Below are 12,662 nucleotides of genomic sequence, written 5' to 3' on the forward strand. Positions count from 1 at the left end.
ACAAAATGTAAATTAAACAAAATAATCCTGTAGTAGATAATCAAAAAAGTTTCAAACTTCAAATACATTTTTTATTTACTCAATAAATACACTTAGTTGAACGAACGATTATTCCAAACACGTTCCAAAGGTGTATTTTTAAAGAAGGCTTTCACGATGGCCGATATTAGGGATGCCACGACCGCTCCACCTCCCAAAACTTTCTCGTTCGTGCACCTTTTGATATTCAATATACTGCGGGACCTTAGCAATCCTTTGATGAGATGTTTTATGCAAAAAACGTTGGGCGTTAGCGGGGCGCGAATAACCGTTCAAAAGTGAACACATTAGTATTCCCAATCTCGTCCGGAACCACGGCCTCCCTCCAGTTTTGGGGGAATAAAAAATCAATGTTTATTCCCGTTCAACGCGATTCGAATGCTAATTATAGGTATAACTAATTGCTTTGTGTTTGTGTGAAGGCATCGTTTTATAAATGGTTCACAAATGTTCAGCGACGGATCCAGATTGATTTTTTCCCTTGTCTGGAATACACGTAATTGAATAATTAATTTATTTTCGATTCGATTGAATTCGATCTCGCCAAAGGACATGAAGATTTCAAAACTTTTTTGTGTTCTGGAAATACCAAACCGTTCCATTCTATCAAGTGATTTAAAACAATTTAAAGAATTTTTCTGTATGCTCGACGTGAAATCAAAATTGAACCATGGCACGAGTTGGGAACCGAGCTACGAAGGCAAGGTGTTGCGAACTATAAATTACTTCGGAAATTCCGTTCCGGCATATCGTACCGCAACTCGGCAATAAATATTGTTCATTTTCGTCCTGTGGGCAATGCACGTCGATGAAGCACGGAGCTATGCCACGTCGGGGATACTTCGCTCGTCGCTGGTGCACTAACTCCTCACGATTGCCGGCACTACGGCAACTTGCTCTACATAAACCCCGCCCGCTTGTCCGCCATACCTCACCTACACCTTAACATATCATTTTGCATGGACCGCATTTCATGTTTATGGCAAAACTTGGACTTCATGCACTTAGGCAAATGGGTTTCCGATACTTATAAGAGCGATATACGCTTTGTATCGCTACATTTTATGCAAGGTAACTTATTTTAGAATTATTACCAACGTTATTCAAGAGGGGTAAATAAGGCTGTTTTGAGGAAATTTATTAGTTTGACTGGGAAATCAAGTCATTCATATTACAAAATTGCCCATAAATAATGTATATTGTTAATGGGATTGGTGAATTTTCGGTTAAGATGTAAATCAATATTTTAACAGCTACCTACTAGCTCATTGTATACGATATCCAGACATGACGTGTTCGTAGTAAAGTTGAATTCTAAAGTGGTTTAATAATCAAATCTAGGTGGTCTGCGAACTAGACAGCATACCCACATATCTGTCGGAATATCAAAGGTTTAGCATTTTGTGAGTCTGAGCTTACATAATTACGTCATCAAATTGCTCTGACGGTACCAGCGGTGGTTCGGCAGTTAAGCCTTCTGTGAATTTTAAATCGTTTTTAATAGCAGCCTCGTACCACAGCACGCGCTGTCAAAGCTGACCCTTACTTTACAATTTGATTTCCCATATTCTGTTTTTTGGGTGCATAGCACTCGCAATAATTTTCGTGAAAACAAACAAACTAACTAACTAAACACAGAAACTTTCCCGTTTTGTATTTTTCAAATACGCAAAATAATTAAGTTTCGAGTTGGTTGTTAATTCCGTCTGTATTCATGCGATACGTTAACATTAATATGTTCGTTTGTTTACAAAGGCGCCCTTGATACTAAAGAGTGTCGGCGTCGACGTCTAACTCGGTGAATTTAATTAACTTCGTTAACTTCTAAATACTCTTAACGTCTTTGATACCTCCGTTCCCTTTCATTGACAAACACGATCCCTGGGTGTGTACACGACAGTCGCTGTCAAACTTTTATCAACCTCGGCGGGGCGTTCAAAAGTTGTCTGGCAACAGTGATTTAGGCGTGATAAAACAAATGGAATGAGGCGAGACGTGGGGCCCGCATTGCGGGAGCATCATACGCTCATTTCTCATTGTCTGCTAGCACCTCGAGCGCCGTTACAACTTTCTGCCAGTGCAGTTTAATGCATATTATAACGCGGTAAGTACTCAAAATGGAGTAAGCGACGAGGCAATATCGCCGTGGTAGACGCGAGCGCACGAGCGCTCTCTTTATTGAAAGAGTAAACTGTCCTTTTTCACGGGACGCCTCGGGCTCTTTGTGACGGAATTTCGTGCAACTTATTTTGCGCTCGAGTGTAAATAATAGTGAACTAAGAGCGCTTCGGATTTCGGACGCTACCCTTTCCTCTGCGGTTTTGAATATACTTACTCTAACGTATATTATGCACTGTGCGACACACTGTTGCATAAAACTATTGCATTGCTGTCTCTTTGTTACCCAAAATGCTGTTCAAAATAATGCTAGCTTTATTAATAGTGCTCGGGAAAACAGTCTTAGTTAGTCTTAGAGCACTGGAACAAAGTTATATTGTGTAGATTAAGTTAGAGTAATTATAATGCTACGTGGCTATGCTACGGTGGGGTGCGTCAAAGGTAACGTTTAAACAATTTAATATTCTACACACAAGCATTTCAAACGCCAACTCAAACGTAGCTTCTTCTTTCTTAAAAGTTGTTCCGTAAACGAACCCCCCCTTCGTTAGATATCTACGTGAGTTTAATCCACTCGGCAGGGTGGTTCGGTCGGGAACGATTTTCGAGAAAATTGGTGAAAATTGCAACAACATAGGCGAAAATTACCACTTGGAGGCGTTGTTTAGAGAACGGCGGTGGTGGGCCGAATTTATGCGGCAATGGAAATGTGACGTTGACTCTCTGCGGTCTACGCCGCACCGCGCGCACATACCCTCGGCTACGACGTAGCACTTGCTACGAAAATGTGGATGGAATAAACGTCGAGATACATTTTTGTGAGTCCGTAGTACCAATTACGATCTTAATTGTTGAGTGTTTTGATAGAAACGAAGTTATAAAAATTTGTCTCGCTTCAAAAACACGTTACAATGTTATTTTAGAGCCTCATTATTCGTTTTAAAATCTACCAACTGAGCTGCGCTATAGATATTTTGATTGTAGCGCAGGGATTTACAAGGTTTAGCGCAAGCTTTTTAGGAGTCAATAAAATTGAAGTACCAAACGCGCTTAAACTATAGAGTTTCGCACGCCATTTTGGTACAAACAATGAACGTATAATCGGTTTTTCATGTTTTGAACTAAATCCCCTGTTTCATGGTATGGAGGGCAACACCGATGGCAGACAGACGTCCAGCCGTCACGGACGAGACGAATTATGGCCTTTGTGCCACTTTCACTCGCCACCACTTTTTAATTTCCCAGTGGAAGGCATTTTTTAATTCGTGAGCTTTTATGAAATTTTATGTCCTGGCGTATCCGTGCACTGATTGTTCGCATTGCTTTGCGTTTCGGAATTCGCTAATTGTTTCAACCATTGGACGTCTACTGTGTCTAACGTTTTATTTTTCAGATCCATAAAAGTGCCATTACTCTTTGTTAACAGGAAGGGAATATGGAATGGTATAAGAACTCTTGTATTTTTAGCTATCAGGTTTTTACATTAGGACGAGTATTTGCATACATGGGATGTTTTATGAGTTCAAACATGTACAGAATTTACGTGTGGTTCGTGGTTATGAATTGGGTCCCCCTTTTTATATCAGTCTAAAAGATTATAATATTTGCTAAGTAGATGTGGTCCCCACTATAGGTAAGGGTGGAGGAGAAACGACGACTTTTCGTGTTAGTATGTATTATTACGAGTAATGGAATTTTCTTTTTATATTTCATAATAATCGTTATTACACTACCAAAGTACATCAAATGCTCTTAACACATATTTACATTGTACCTTCCAAACTATTCTCAACCATGTCCCCTACGCAATAACGTTAATATTCCCTTACTAATAAATAAACAAACAAAAGTACTCACTGGTTCCAGCATAATAGACAGTGTACTCCAGCTGATGCCCCATCATATCGACCTTGACTTTGTCCACCACGAGTCTCGTGAAGAACAGGTCTCGTTTGTAGTATATCGGCTTTTCATTCTCGTGGGACACCGCGCTGTCCATTAGTGGGTGAGATCTGTTGAAGGAACCATTATGCAGTAAGTTATTAAGACTTAGGGCTAAGTTAAATCTTAAAATAATAAACTGGTATTTATATAATAATAAAGGAGTGTCTTGATTTTCTTATAAGGAGTTGTGATTGGGGAGGCGTCACTTTAAATCCCCCAGGTGCGACTGATTTCTCTAAATATTTTTGACTAAAAGCCGATAGTAATAAAATAGTTTTGGGCAGCTGATAAATAAAAGGTACCCTAAGGACCTATAAAAATAGAGTTTGTAATTTGGGATAGTGTTCTTATATAACAAATATGTAATGAATAGCTATTGTTCTTAAGTAAATTGATTCTAAAAACAAGAGACATAACGGCATGTTTTCTGAGCACAATAAGTGTCACAATTGAAACGAATTCTATATTCAGAAATGTGTTTATTCAGAAACAATGCAGCGTGTAAAGGTGTCTAATAAAGGAAAAGTCAACGGAGCGTAACGGCGGAAACATTACAAGCATGTCGATAACAGTAAGGTTGCGACGGCGACAATCGCACGCGACGATAATGTCGCCGTCGCGACTGTCGCACAATACAGCATTTGCTGCGACGCCAACAACAAAATACCATTCATTTAATTAAAACCTCCTCTCGTTATGAATAAAAAATGTTATACTATTTTCAGCAGACTGGTTCAGGTGAAGTGTTAAAATCTCAACGTTTCCACATGAGGATCATGGAAAAGCGGGAAAAAAAATAATTGAACGCTCTCGGGGTGAGAGCGTCGGATAATTAACAGGACGTGTCGCCAGATAAAAGTGCCTGTGGATTTCAATGAGCGTGGAATTCTGGAATCGCTAGAGACCTCGTCCCCGACAGGATCGTGTTTCGCGTTTTTAAGTGACGATTTTCTACTTTGTTTACGTCCGGCGCGCCTGTTACAATAACGACAGTCTCGCCTTTTGTTCTTTTTCCGTATCCGGCTGCTCGGCCGTTTTTTTAAATAAATTAATTCTCTGCTCCGTGCTGGCTCTTTGGAATGAATAAATTCAACAATGCATTGCAAATTCCAATAATGATGTAAGTGTGAGAATGGCTTTGTTTCATTTTATTGACCAATTTATTTCACATTCATCATACTAATAATAAGAAAGGTTAATTAATTAATTAATTTATTTTAATTTAATACTTTATGTACACAGTTACACGCAGAACACAGATACGAAGAAACATGATGTTGTTGTGATAATGTATGTTTCTTCACGCGCAAACGATATTTATTTTTCAACAAGCTTACAAAACGACAACAAACTACTCCTTTCATAAAACAAAAGACACTCACCTTATAAAATTGAGCACCGTATCAGGTAAAGACGAGGTATCATTGACACACGTCCCAGGCCTCGGTTCTGGCACCTTACTGCTGATCACCGGTAACCACGCAGAGCTTGAAGACGCTTGCTCCTTGAATTTCCCTTCGAAAGCCTTCTGTATGTCGCCTATGGTGAACGTGCAGATGGCAGAGCCCATGAGACCGGTGGATGCCGTCGTGAACACGCCGTAGAAACGACTGTCGTCTCCAGGCACTTTATAGATGCTCTCTGGTGGATGGAAAAATATGTTTTATGGATTCATTTGTTTATCTGAATGCATTCTTGTAATATTATTGCTGTAATTAAAAAGTGTCATTTTAAGCCAATGTTATATGTTGAAGTTCTAGATTTTCTTTTACGTGAAAAACGTCGGGTTGGGAAAATTCTCCAAATCAAAATAAAAAAATGTACAGGTATATATATTTCTGTAACCTAACGTAACATTAATATTAGGTTAGGTTATTAATGAGATTTATAACGAAGAATTATAACAATTTTAATATAGATTTACTTAAATAAGGATTATTTCTGTAATTAATACATTAAATTCTTAATGAATTTCGTCCAAAATTAAATTTCTAAATGTAGATTTAGATAGCAGACAAGATAAACTTTGCAATTATTTATTTTATCTTTATGCAAGATTAAACTAGATTTACAAGAAGAGCTTTAATTTCGAAGTTTTATTTTTATAGAATTTATAATCCACTCAGGTGTAAAATATCAAAGAGGGCTATAAAAGTAATTTAAATTTAAATTGAATCTCAAACTATTGGACAAGTAAAGCTAAAATTTATCAAGCGCGCCGTCATGATGTCTAATCCGTTCTTAGTTGTTCAAACTTTAGTGTACTATCAAATTGTTATAATTGTGGGCTCTCAACCTAATATCTATGGTGAAGTTGCAACAGTTTGGCTAACAGTTTGGCCAGTTTATGGTATTATACAAGTTGTTTTTGAACTGCAAATTGTACAAACTATAGTTATTGCAAGGTGCTTTGAGTATTTGTTGTCGGCAAACTAAACACACGTTCGCTCAAGCACACATCCCGATTCTATCTTCGCTCATAGTATTTGAACGTAAATAAGTATTCTATTCGGCTTTGTATAAGGAAAAATCATTGTGTAGATAAGCAATTTTGGGACACAACATTTTACGGCTGACGAAGAATGAACACGAAAGGAATCTTTATAGCCAGAATTCTTTCTATTGTACCTTTGCGGGACCGTATTCGGATCGCACCGATCGCAAACTTTGGCGCGAATCTAATTGCTCGAACAACATGTAAATAACACAGCTAGAGCAAATAGTGAGCACTTGAGTACCTATTACATTCTCATGAGTTATTCAGTGACAGTAGTGGGTCCGCGTGAAAAACCGTGGCACGGCGCGAACCTCCGACGTTAATATTTTATGAACACAGTCTGGGAGGTCCCGTGCCCAAGAGCAGAACGGAATCGGCTAGACTCTTGTAAAATCGTACTATGCACTTTGAATTTGGAACTCAAAATGTTTGCTCGGGACTGACAGTCATTATTAGTGTGCTTTGAATGTAAGGAACGGTAAGTCTCAATTCGACAACGTTCTCAAGTCAAAATGGTTAAGAGATATTTTAACTGCACAAAGTTCGATAGCTCCATTTAATATGTTTTCTTTAGATAGTATTATTTCGGGTTAATCATGACGCGTATCACTTATTGAAGCTCCTTGACAAAACACTGGTTGAAAGACTTGAACGCAAGTCTAAATTAGTAACAAACTTATAATAATAGCTTAAAGTACTCACGTATTTCATTGAAGTAGAAGGGAAACTCTCCAGGTATGCTGCAGTTCAGTCTTGCTTTCAAGTATGTGGCCCAGTTTTGACTGAGTATGTTCTTGCCGCCAGTATCCCTCTTGCAAACTCGCGCTACTCTCGAGTACACCGCTTTCCCGCAGTTGATGTACTCCACAGCAGTTTCACGGAAGAAGAAAAGCACGTAGTCTCCAACGTCGAACGACCCCACAAAGTTTGGCTCTAAAAAAATAACACCAGGTTGATAAACACGAACATAGTCCGAAGAAAATGATTTACAAAGTTCTCATCACTTAAAACTTGAACGTAATTGATATTCGAAAGTAAAGCACTTTGAATTACTCTAGTTTTAAACTTAGGAAGGCACTTTGATATCAGTTTTCATAAATAATAAACATTATGATTCCCATTTAATAGCGAGTTGTCAAGTTAAATTATAATAGGCATGTCGCAGTGTAATAATTTCGTAAAATTATGAATATATTTAGTGTATTCTGGCAAGCGTGCGTTCCCACAATCACTGTTAATACCGCAGTATCAAATTGCTGTTATTCCGTGTGATATGCAATAAATATTAGATGAAGCCGTGGGTGACAATTATGTCACACGGGACGTTTATAGGCAGCATTAATAAGTGCTTATTTGTTGGTCGTATAATGAAAAGGCCACGTGGCGCGGATTACAGAATACGGACGCGCGCCTTACACCCGATATCTCTATTCACATTGTTGAATAATATCATCGGCAGCATACGCTACAATGGCAGTTAACATTAAGCTTAAGATATAGACTTTAATAAGCAGTAAGGTTTCACAACTTTAAAAGTTATTACGCTCATAAATTTGGCTTCATTTAATTAATAGTGGCGATAAACCCTCTTTTGATGCAGTTGATGTACGTGATATTACTAAGAATTATGAATGTCACATAAAATGTAAAAATATTCTAGGTATAATAAAATAGGCGATCAATAGAAGAATTCTATTAAAGTTGAAGTATCCATTTGATGTAATATTCACATAAATGGGAATCGATTTGTAACATATTGTATTATAAAAGAAAGTTCGTCTTTATATTTATTGATTTATCAAAAGTTTTTATGACCCTCTAATAAAGAGTAAATGTTTGCTATTACGCATTTATTTGGTACAAAAACACTTTTTGCCGATAGGGGCAAGAAACGAATTAATTCAGAACGCAACTTAGAAGTAGAATGAATACTAAAAAGGGTTTCATACAAATGAAAATTAAATGAATATAATTATATAACTGTTAGTGGCATACTAGACGAAAACGTTAGTAATAAAGGGTCGAGTGTAATGAACAGAGCAATATTAACGGAAATTACGCAAATTTGTACACAAGCGTAATTTCTATTTCGCTAGTACCGTGCCACACAAATTAACGGCTAAAAGGGTCTGTCCCAATTGTTCCAATAATAATTCCGTATTTAAATCTGAACAATTAAAGTCTTTATTCTAAAAAGGTGTCTGTGTAAATATTTGTTTAGGAATTATTGTTTAAGTTTTCATTGAATTAACGTTATAAGGTAATAATATAATTTATCTCCTAGGCTCAACGTTGTGATTTTTAATTATTCTTTTGCCTTACATTGGGCTGGCTCAGGTTTATAAAGATAGTTAGCTTAATTAGTTTTATAAAACTCATAATTTGCTTTTTCCAATGTCAGCGATAATTTTTATAGAATAAGCAGATTTACGAAAATGTACCGACTTAGTAATTGCACTTTTAATTTTATTTAAACTAGTTAAATCACTAGGTAAGCAAAATGAAAACTGAATTTACTTTATGATTTGATAAGTGGAAAATAAAACATACCTAGTTAAATATTTATATAAAAGATTTTGTAATTTATGTGTTTACACGTATACTCTTGAAACAATAATAATTCAGACACATAAACTTTTAACGTCTCAATCGTTAGGTACATTCACAAAGCCACAAAAAATGAGCAATCAACAAAACTATATTCCAATTAGGAATAGACCACACATGGAACCGCGAGACATCGACGCTCGTTAGAGGCAAAACAGTTTAATTTCGGCTGTTTAATCACAAGCAGGCCAATTCCCGTGTAAATCGCGTAAGCGTCGATAATTGTAACATTTGTCCTTATTATTACCGGCTCGCTTTCAACCTAATGGATACCCGACCATTGTTGGCCAGCAATGATCACGCTCATTTCGATATTGATTTAATTTCGATATCGCTTTTGATTCGGTTGACTGGGTCAGTGTGAATCACTCGACCAGAAAACGTCGATCTGATACTTAGAAGGCACGTTTATATTCGATATAACTCATTAGTTATTAGTCCAGAAATATTAGCCAGCTAGACTACTTAATACCATTTTTATGGTGGTAAAACATTGGCCCAAAAACGTTAAATAGGCACATTGTTATAGAGAAAAACATTTCGTTTACGTTTTATTACGGTGCTTGCCTACAGTCTAGCTTGAAATAAATGTAGAAATAATTAGCCGAATACAACCGAACAACACTAAATTGTAGGTAAACTAGCCCTGAAATTTCATAAAATAGAATGTTATGGTGAAATTGACGTTCTATTAGAAAAACACTTACTGTCAAGCCACTTGGAGTCATATTTCAGGGTCCTCTTGAAGGCAAACTCGCGTCGCCCCGTCGTCAAGTTATGTAGATCCGTCCTGAAGATGACGGTGTCCGCTTTGGTGAACTCCGCATTAGTGCCGGAGTAGAGGGCAGGTAAGCTTCCAGGGTTGCCTCTCTCCACCCACAGAGCCGTGGAGTTGTCAGCAGGGTCGTAGGGACACTTGGCGACGCCCATGCCGATGCCTGGCACGTACTCGTGACGCGGCAGGTGCGTCAAGTTGGACTGTAACAAAGCGACATTATAGTCTTCAACGGCCACTTCCAGCATAATATTTTCTTCAAAATTGCGTACACGTGTTGTTATATGATTGTGAATGCAATCAAAGTAATAACACAGTTTATTGTATTATACGGACTATTTCTGCTTTGCTACTTAATATTGTAAGTTACACTGAAACAGGTGCTTTTATATCATATAGCGCAATAAACTGGAGTTTCACAGTCGGCACAACATTGTTATTAAATCATAACTCTACTTAACCTTACCTATGTAATTTCATTTTGAAAGTGTAATTATTTCGCTACTAATATCCCCTCTGATTTAAACTGCGTATAAAGTACCTATCTCCACAATTGTTTGTGCATAAGGGTGTGCGTTTTGGTAAACACGTTAATTAAAGCTTCAAAACACCCCAATTTCCGAAACACCAAAGTAGGGATGTTTGTAGAGGGTGAATAAAAAGTTTCCAAAAATATTAAAATTTCCACGCGTGAACGTTTCGATTTTATGCGCTGTAGTGTATGCAGGTACATGTGCATCATTGTATAGGTTATGTCATTATTATGACGCCTCGTGCGCATACGTCACTCGGTTATAAATACCGGATCGAGCGGTGGGGAGGCAGTCGTTGTCAGACTGTCGACCTGTGTGGTGGTGCGTTGGCGAGTCGATTAACATAATAAAATGAGCGTACAATACATTGGCGACGAGGATAAAACCGTGAGTGTTTGGACCAACAGTTACCTATTATCTAATTTTTATAATTTTGAACTACCTATTAGTTCTGTGATCCAGAAAAATATTTGATATACAAGGTTATACTAAATAATTTGTCCTATTCATGCCTATACCAAATTAATGTATGCTAAATAAGCTTTGATAACAAGTAACCTCTGACCGATGTTAATAAAGTGCAAAAGGAAAGAAGGAAGGGAAGAGAGTAGAATGACAAAGTATACATAACTTTTATGTTCATGTATGTATCACCCGAATTGCAAACAAATTTTAACCTTTTTACGTAATTCTTTGTTTAAGTTTACCTTGCTACAATTCTAATGGAAGTAGCAATATTTATTGCAGGTGTTAATATTTATCAAATGAGTAATTTATAATACAAAATCATATTAAAAAGTGCAAAAGGAAAGAAGGAAGGGAAGAGAGTAGAATGACAAAGTATACATAACTTTTATGTTCATGTATGTATCACCCGAATTGCAAACAAATTTTAACCTTTTTACGTAATTCTTTGTTTAAGTTTACCTTGCTACAATTCTAATGGAAGTAGCAATATTTATTGCAGGTGTTAATATTTATCAAATGAGTAATTTATAATACAAAATCATTACTTGGTGATCAGTTTACTCATTCTTAAACCTGCATCAAAGTTTATTCAATAATAGGCATTTATTGGAAGCAATATAAAGTTGCTGGTTGTTGAATTGTCGTCAAGACGACTTTAGCAGTGGTGGGATTTCCTAGAGGATATAATACAATAACCTATTTGCCTTATAATCAATTGTGTTTAATAATTGTTGTGCTTGCATGCCAACAAGGCGGAATGTACACGGATCTTATTATGTTGTTTACAATCCTATTTTGTAAGTGCCTGCATTCTAAGCAAATAAAGACCTATTCTATTCCAAAAATCTGCTGGTCATTAAATTGACAGCTTGACGGTTAGCAGTAGTGTATATCTACTGGTCATTAGATTGACAGCTTGGCAGTTGGCAGTAGCGTGTATCTACTGGTCATTAGATTGACAGCTTGACAGTTGGCAGTAGTGTGTATCTACTGGTCATTAAATTGACAGCCTGATTGTTGGCAGTAGTCTATATCTACTGGTCATTGAATTAACAGCTTGATGGTTGGCAGTAGTGTGTATCTACTGGTCATTAAATTGACAGCCTGATTGTTGGCAGTAGTCTATATCTACTGGTCATTGAATTGACAGCTTGATGGTTGGCAGTAGTGTATATCTACTGGTCATTAAATTGACAGCTTGGCAGTTGGCAGTAGTCTATATCTACTGGTCATTAGATTGACAGCTTGACAGTTGGCAGTAGTGTGTATCTACTGGTCATTAAATTGACAGCCTGATTGTTGGCAGTAGTCTATATCTACTGGTCATTGAATTGACAGCTTGATGGTTGGCAGTAGTGTGTATCTACTGGTCATTAAATTGACAGCCTGATTGTTGGCAGTAGTCTATATCTACTGGTCATTGAATTGACAGCTTGATGGTTGGCAGTAGTGTATATCTACTGGTCATTAAATTGACAGCTTGGCAGTTGGCAGTAGTCTATATCTACTGGTCATTAAATTGACAGCTTGACAGTTGGCAGTAGTCTATATCTACTGGTCATTAAATTGACAGCTTGACAGTTAACGGTAGTGAACGTCTACTGGTCATTCAATTGACTGTACACGCATAAATTATCTGGCGATAGTTGTCAACTACTGCAACAACTAAATAGTAAATCTT

General features: G+C 37.2%; 1 protein-coding gene across 2 annotated transcripts in view; it reads right to left on the reverse strand.

Annotated features, from left to right (window-relative positions):
• LOC124636704 (semaphorin-2A) overlaps nucleotides 1-12,662 on the reverse strand; it is a 183,139-nt gene that overhangs the window by 11,431 nt on the left and 159,046 nt on the right. For both annotated transcript variants that reach the window (XM_047172868.1, XM_047172867.1), the window contains exons 7-10: nucleotides 9,913-10,183; nucleotides 7,301-7,531; nucleotides 5,484-5,742; nucleotides 4,015-4,169 (exon numbers count right to left, since the gene is read on the reverse strand). In XM_047172868.1, coding sequence (XP_047028824.1) covers nucleotides 4,015-4,169; nucleotides 5,484-5,742; nucleotides 7,301-7,531; nucleotides 9,913-10,183 — 916 coding nt within the window. The remainder of the gene's footprint in view (nucleotides 1-4,014; nucleotides 4,170-5,483; nucleotides 5,743-7,300; nucleotides 7,532-9,912; nucleotides 10,184-12,662) is intronic.

This window comes from Helicoverpa zea, chromosome 14 (assembly GCF_022581195.2).
Source record: "Helicoverpa zea isolate HzStark_Cry1AcR chromosome 14, ilHelZeax1.1, whole genome shotgun sequence".
In the NCBI taxonomy this organism is placed as follows: Eukaryota; Metazoa; Arthropoda; class Insecta; order Lepidoptera; family Noctuidae; genus Helicoverpa; species Helicoverpa zea.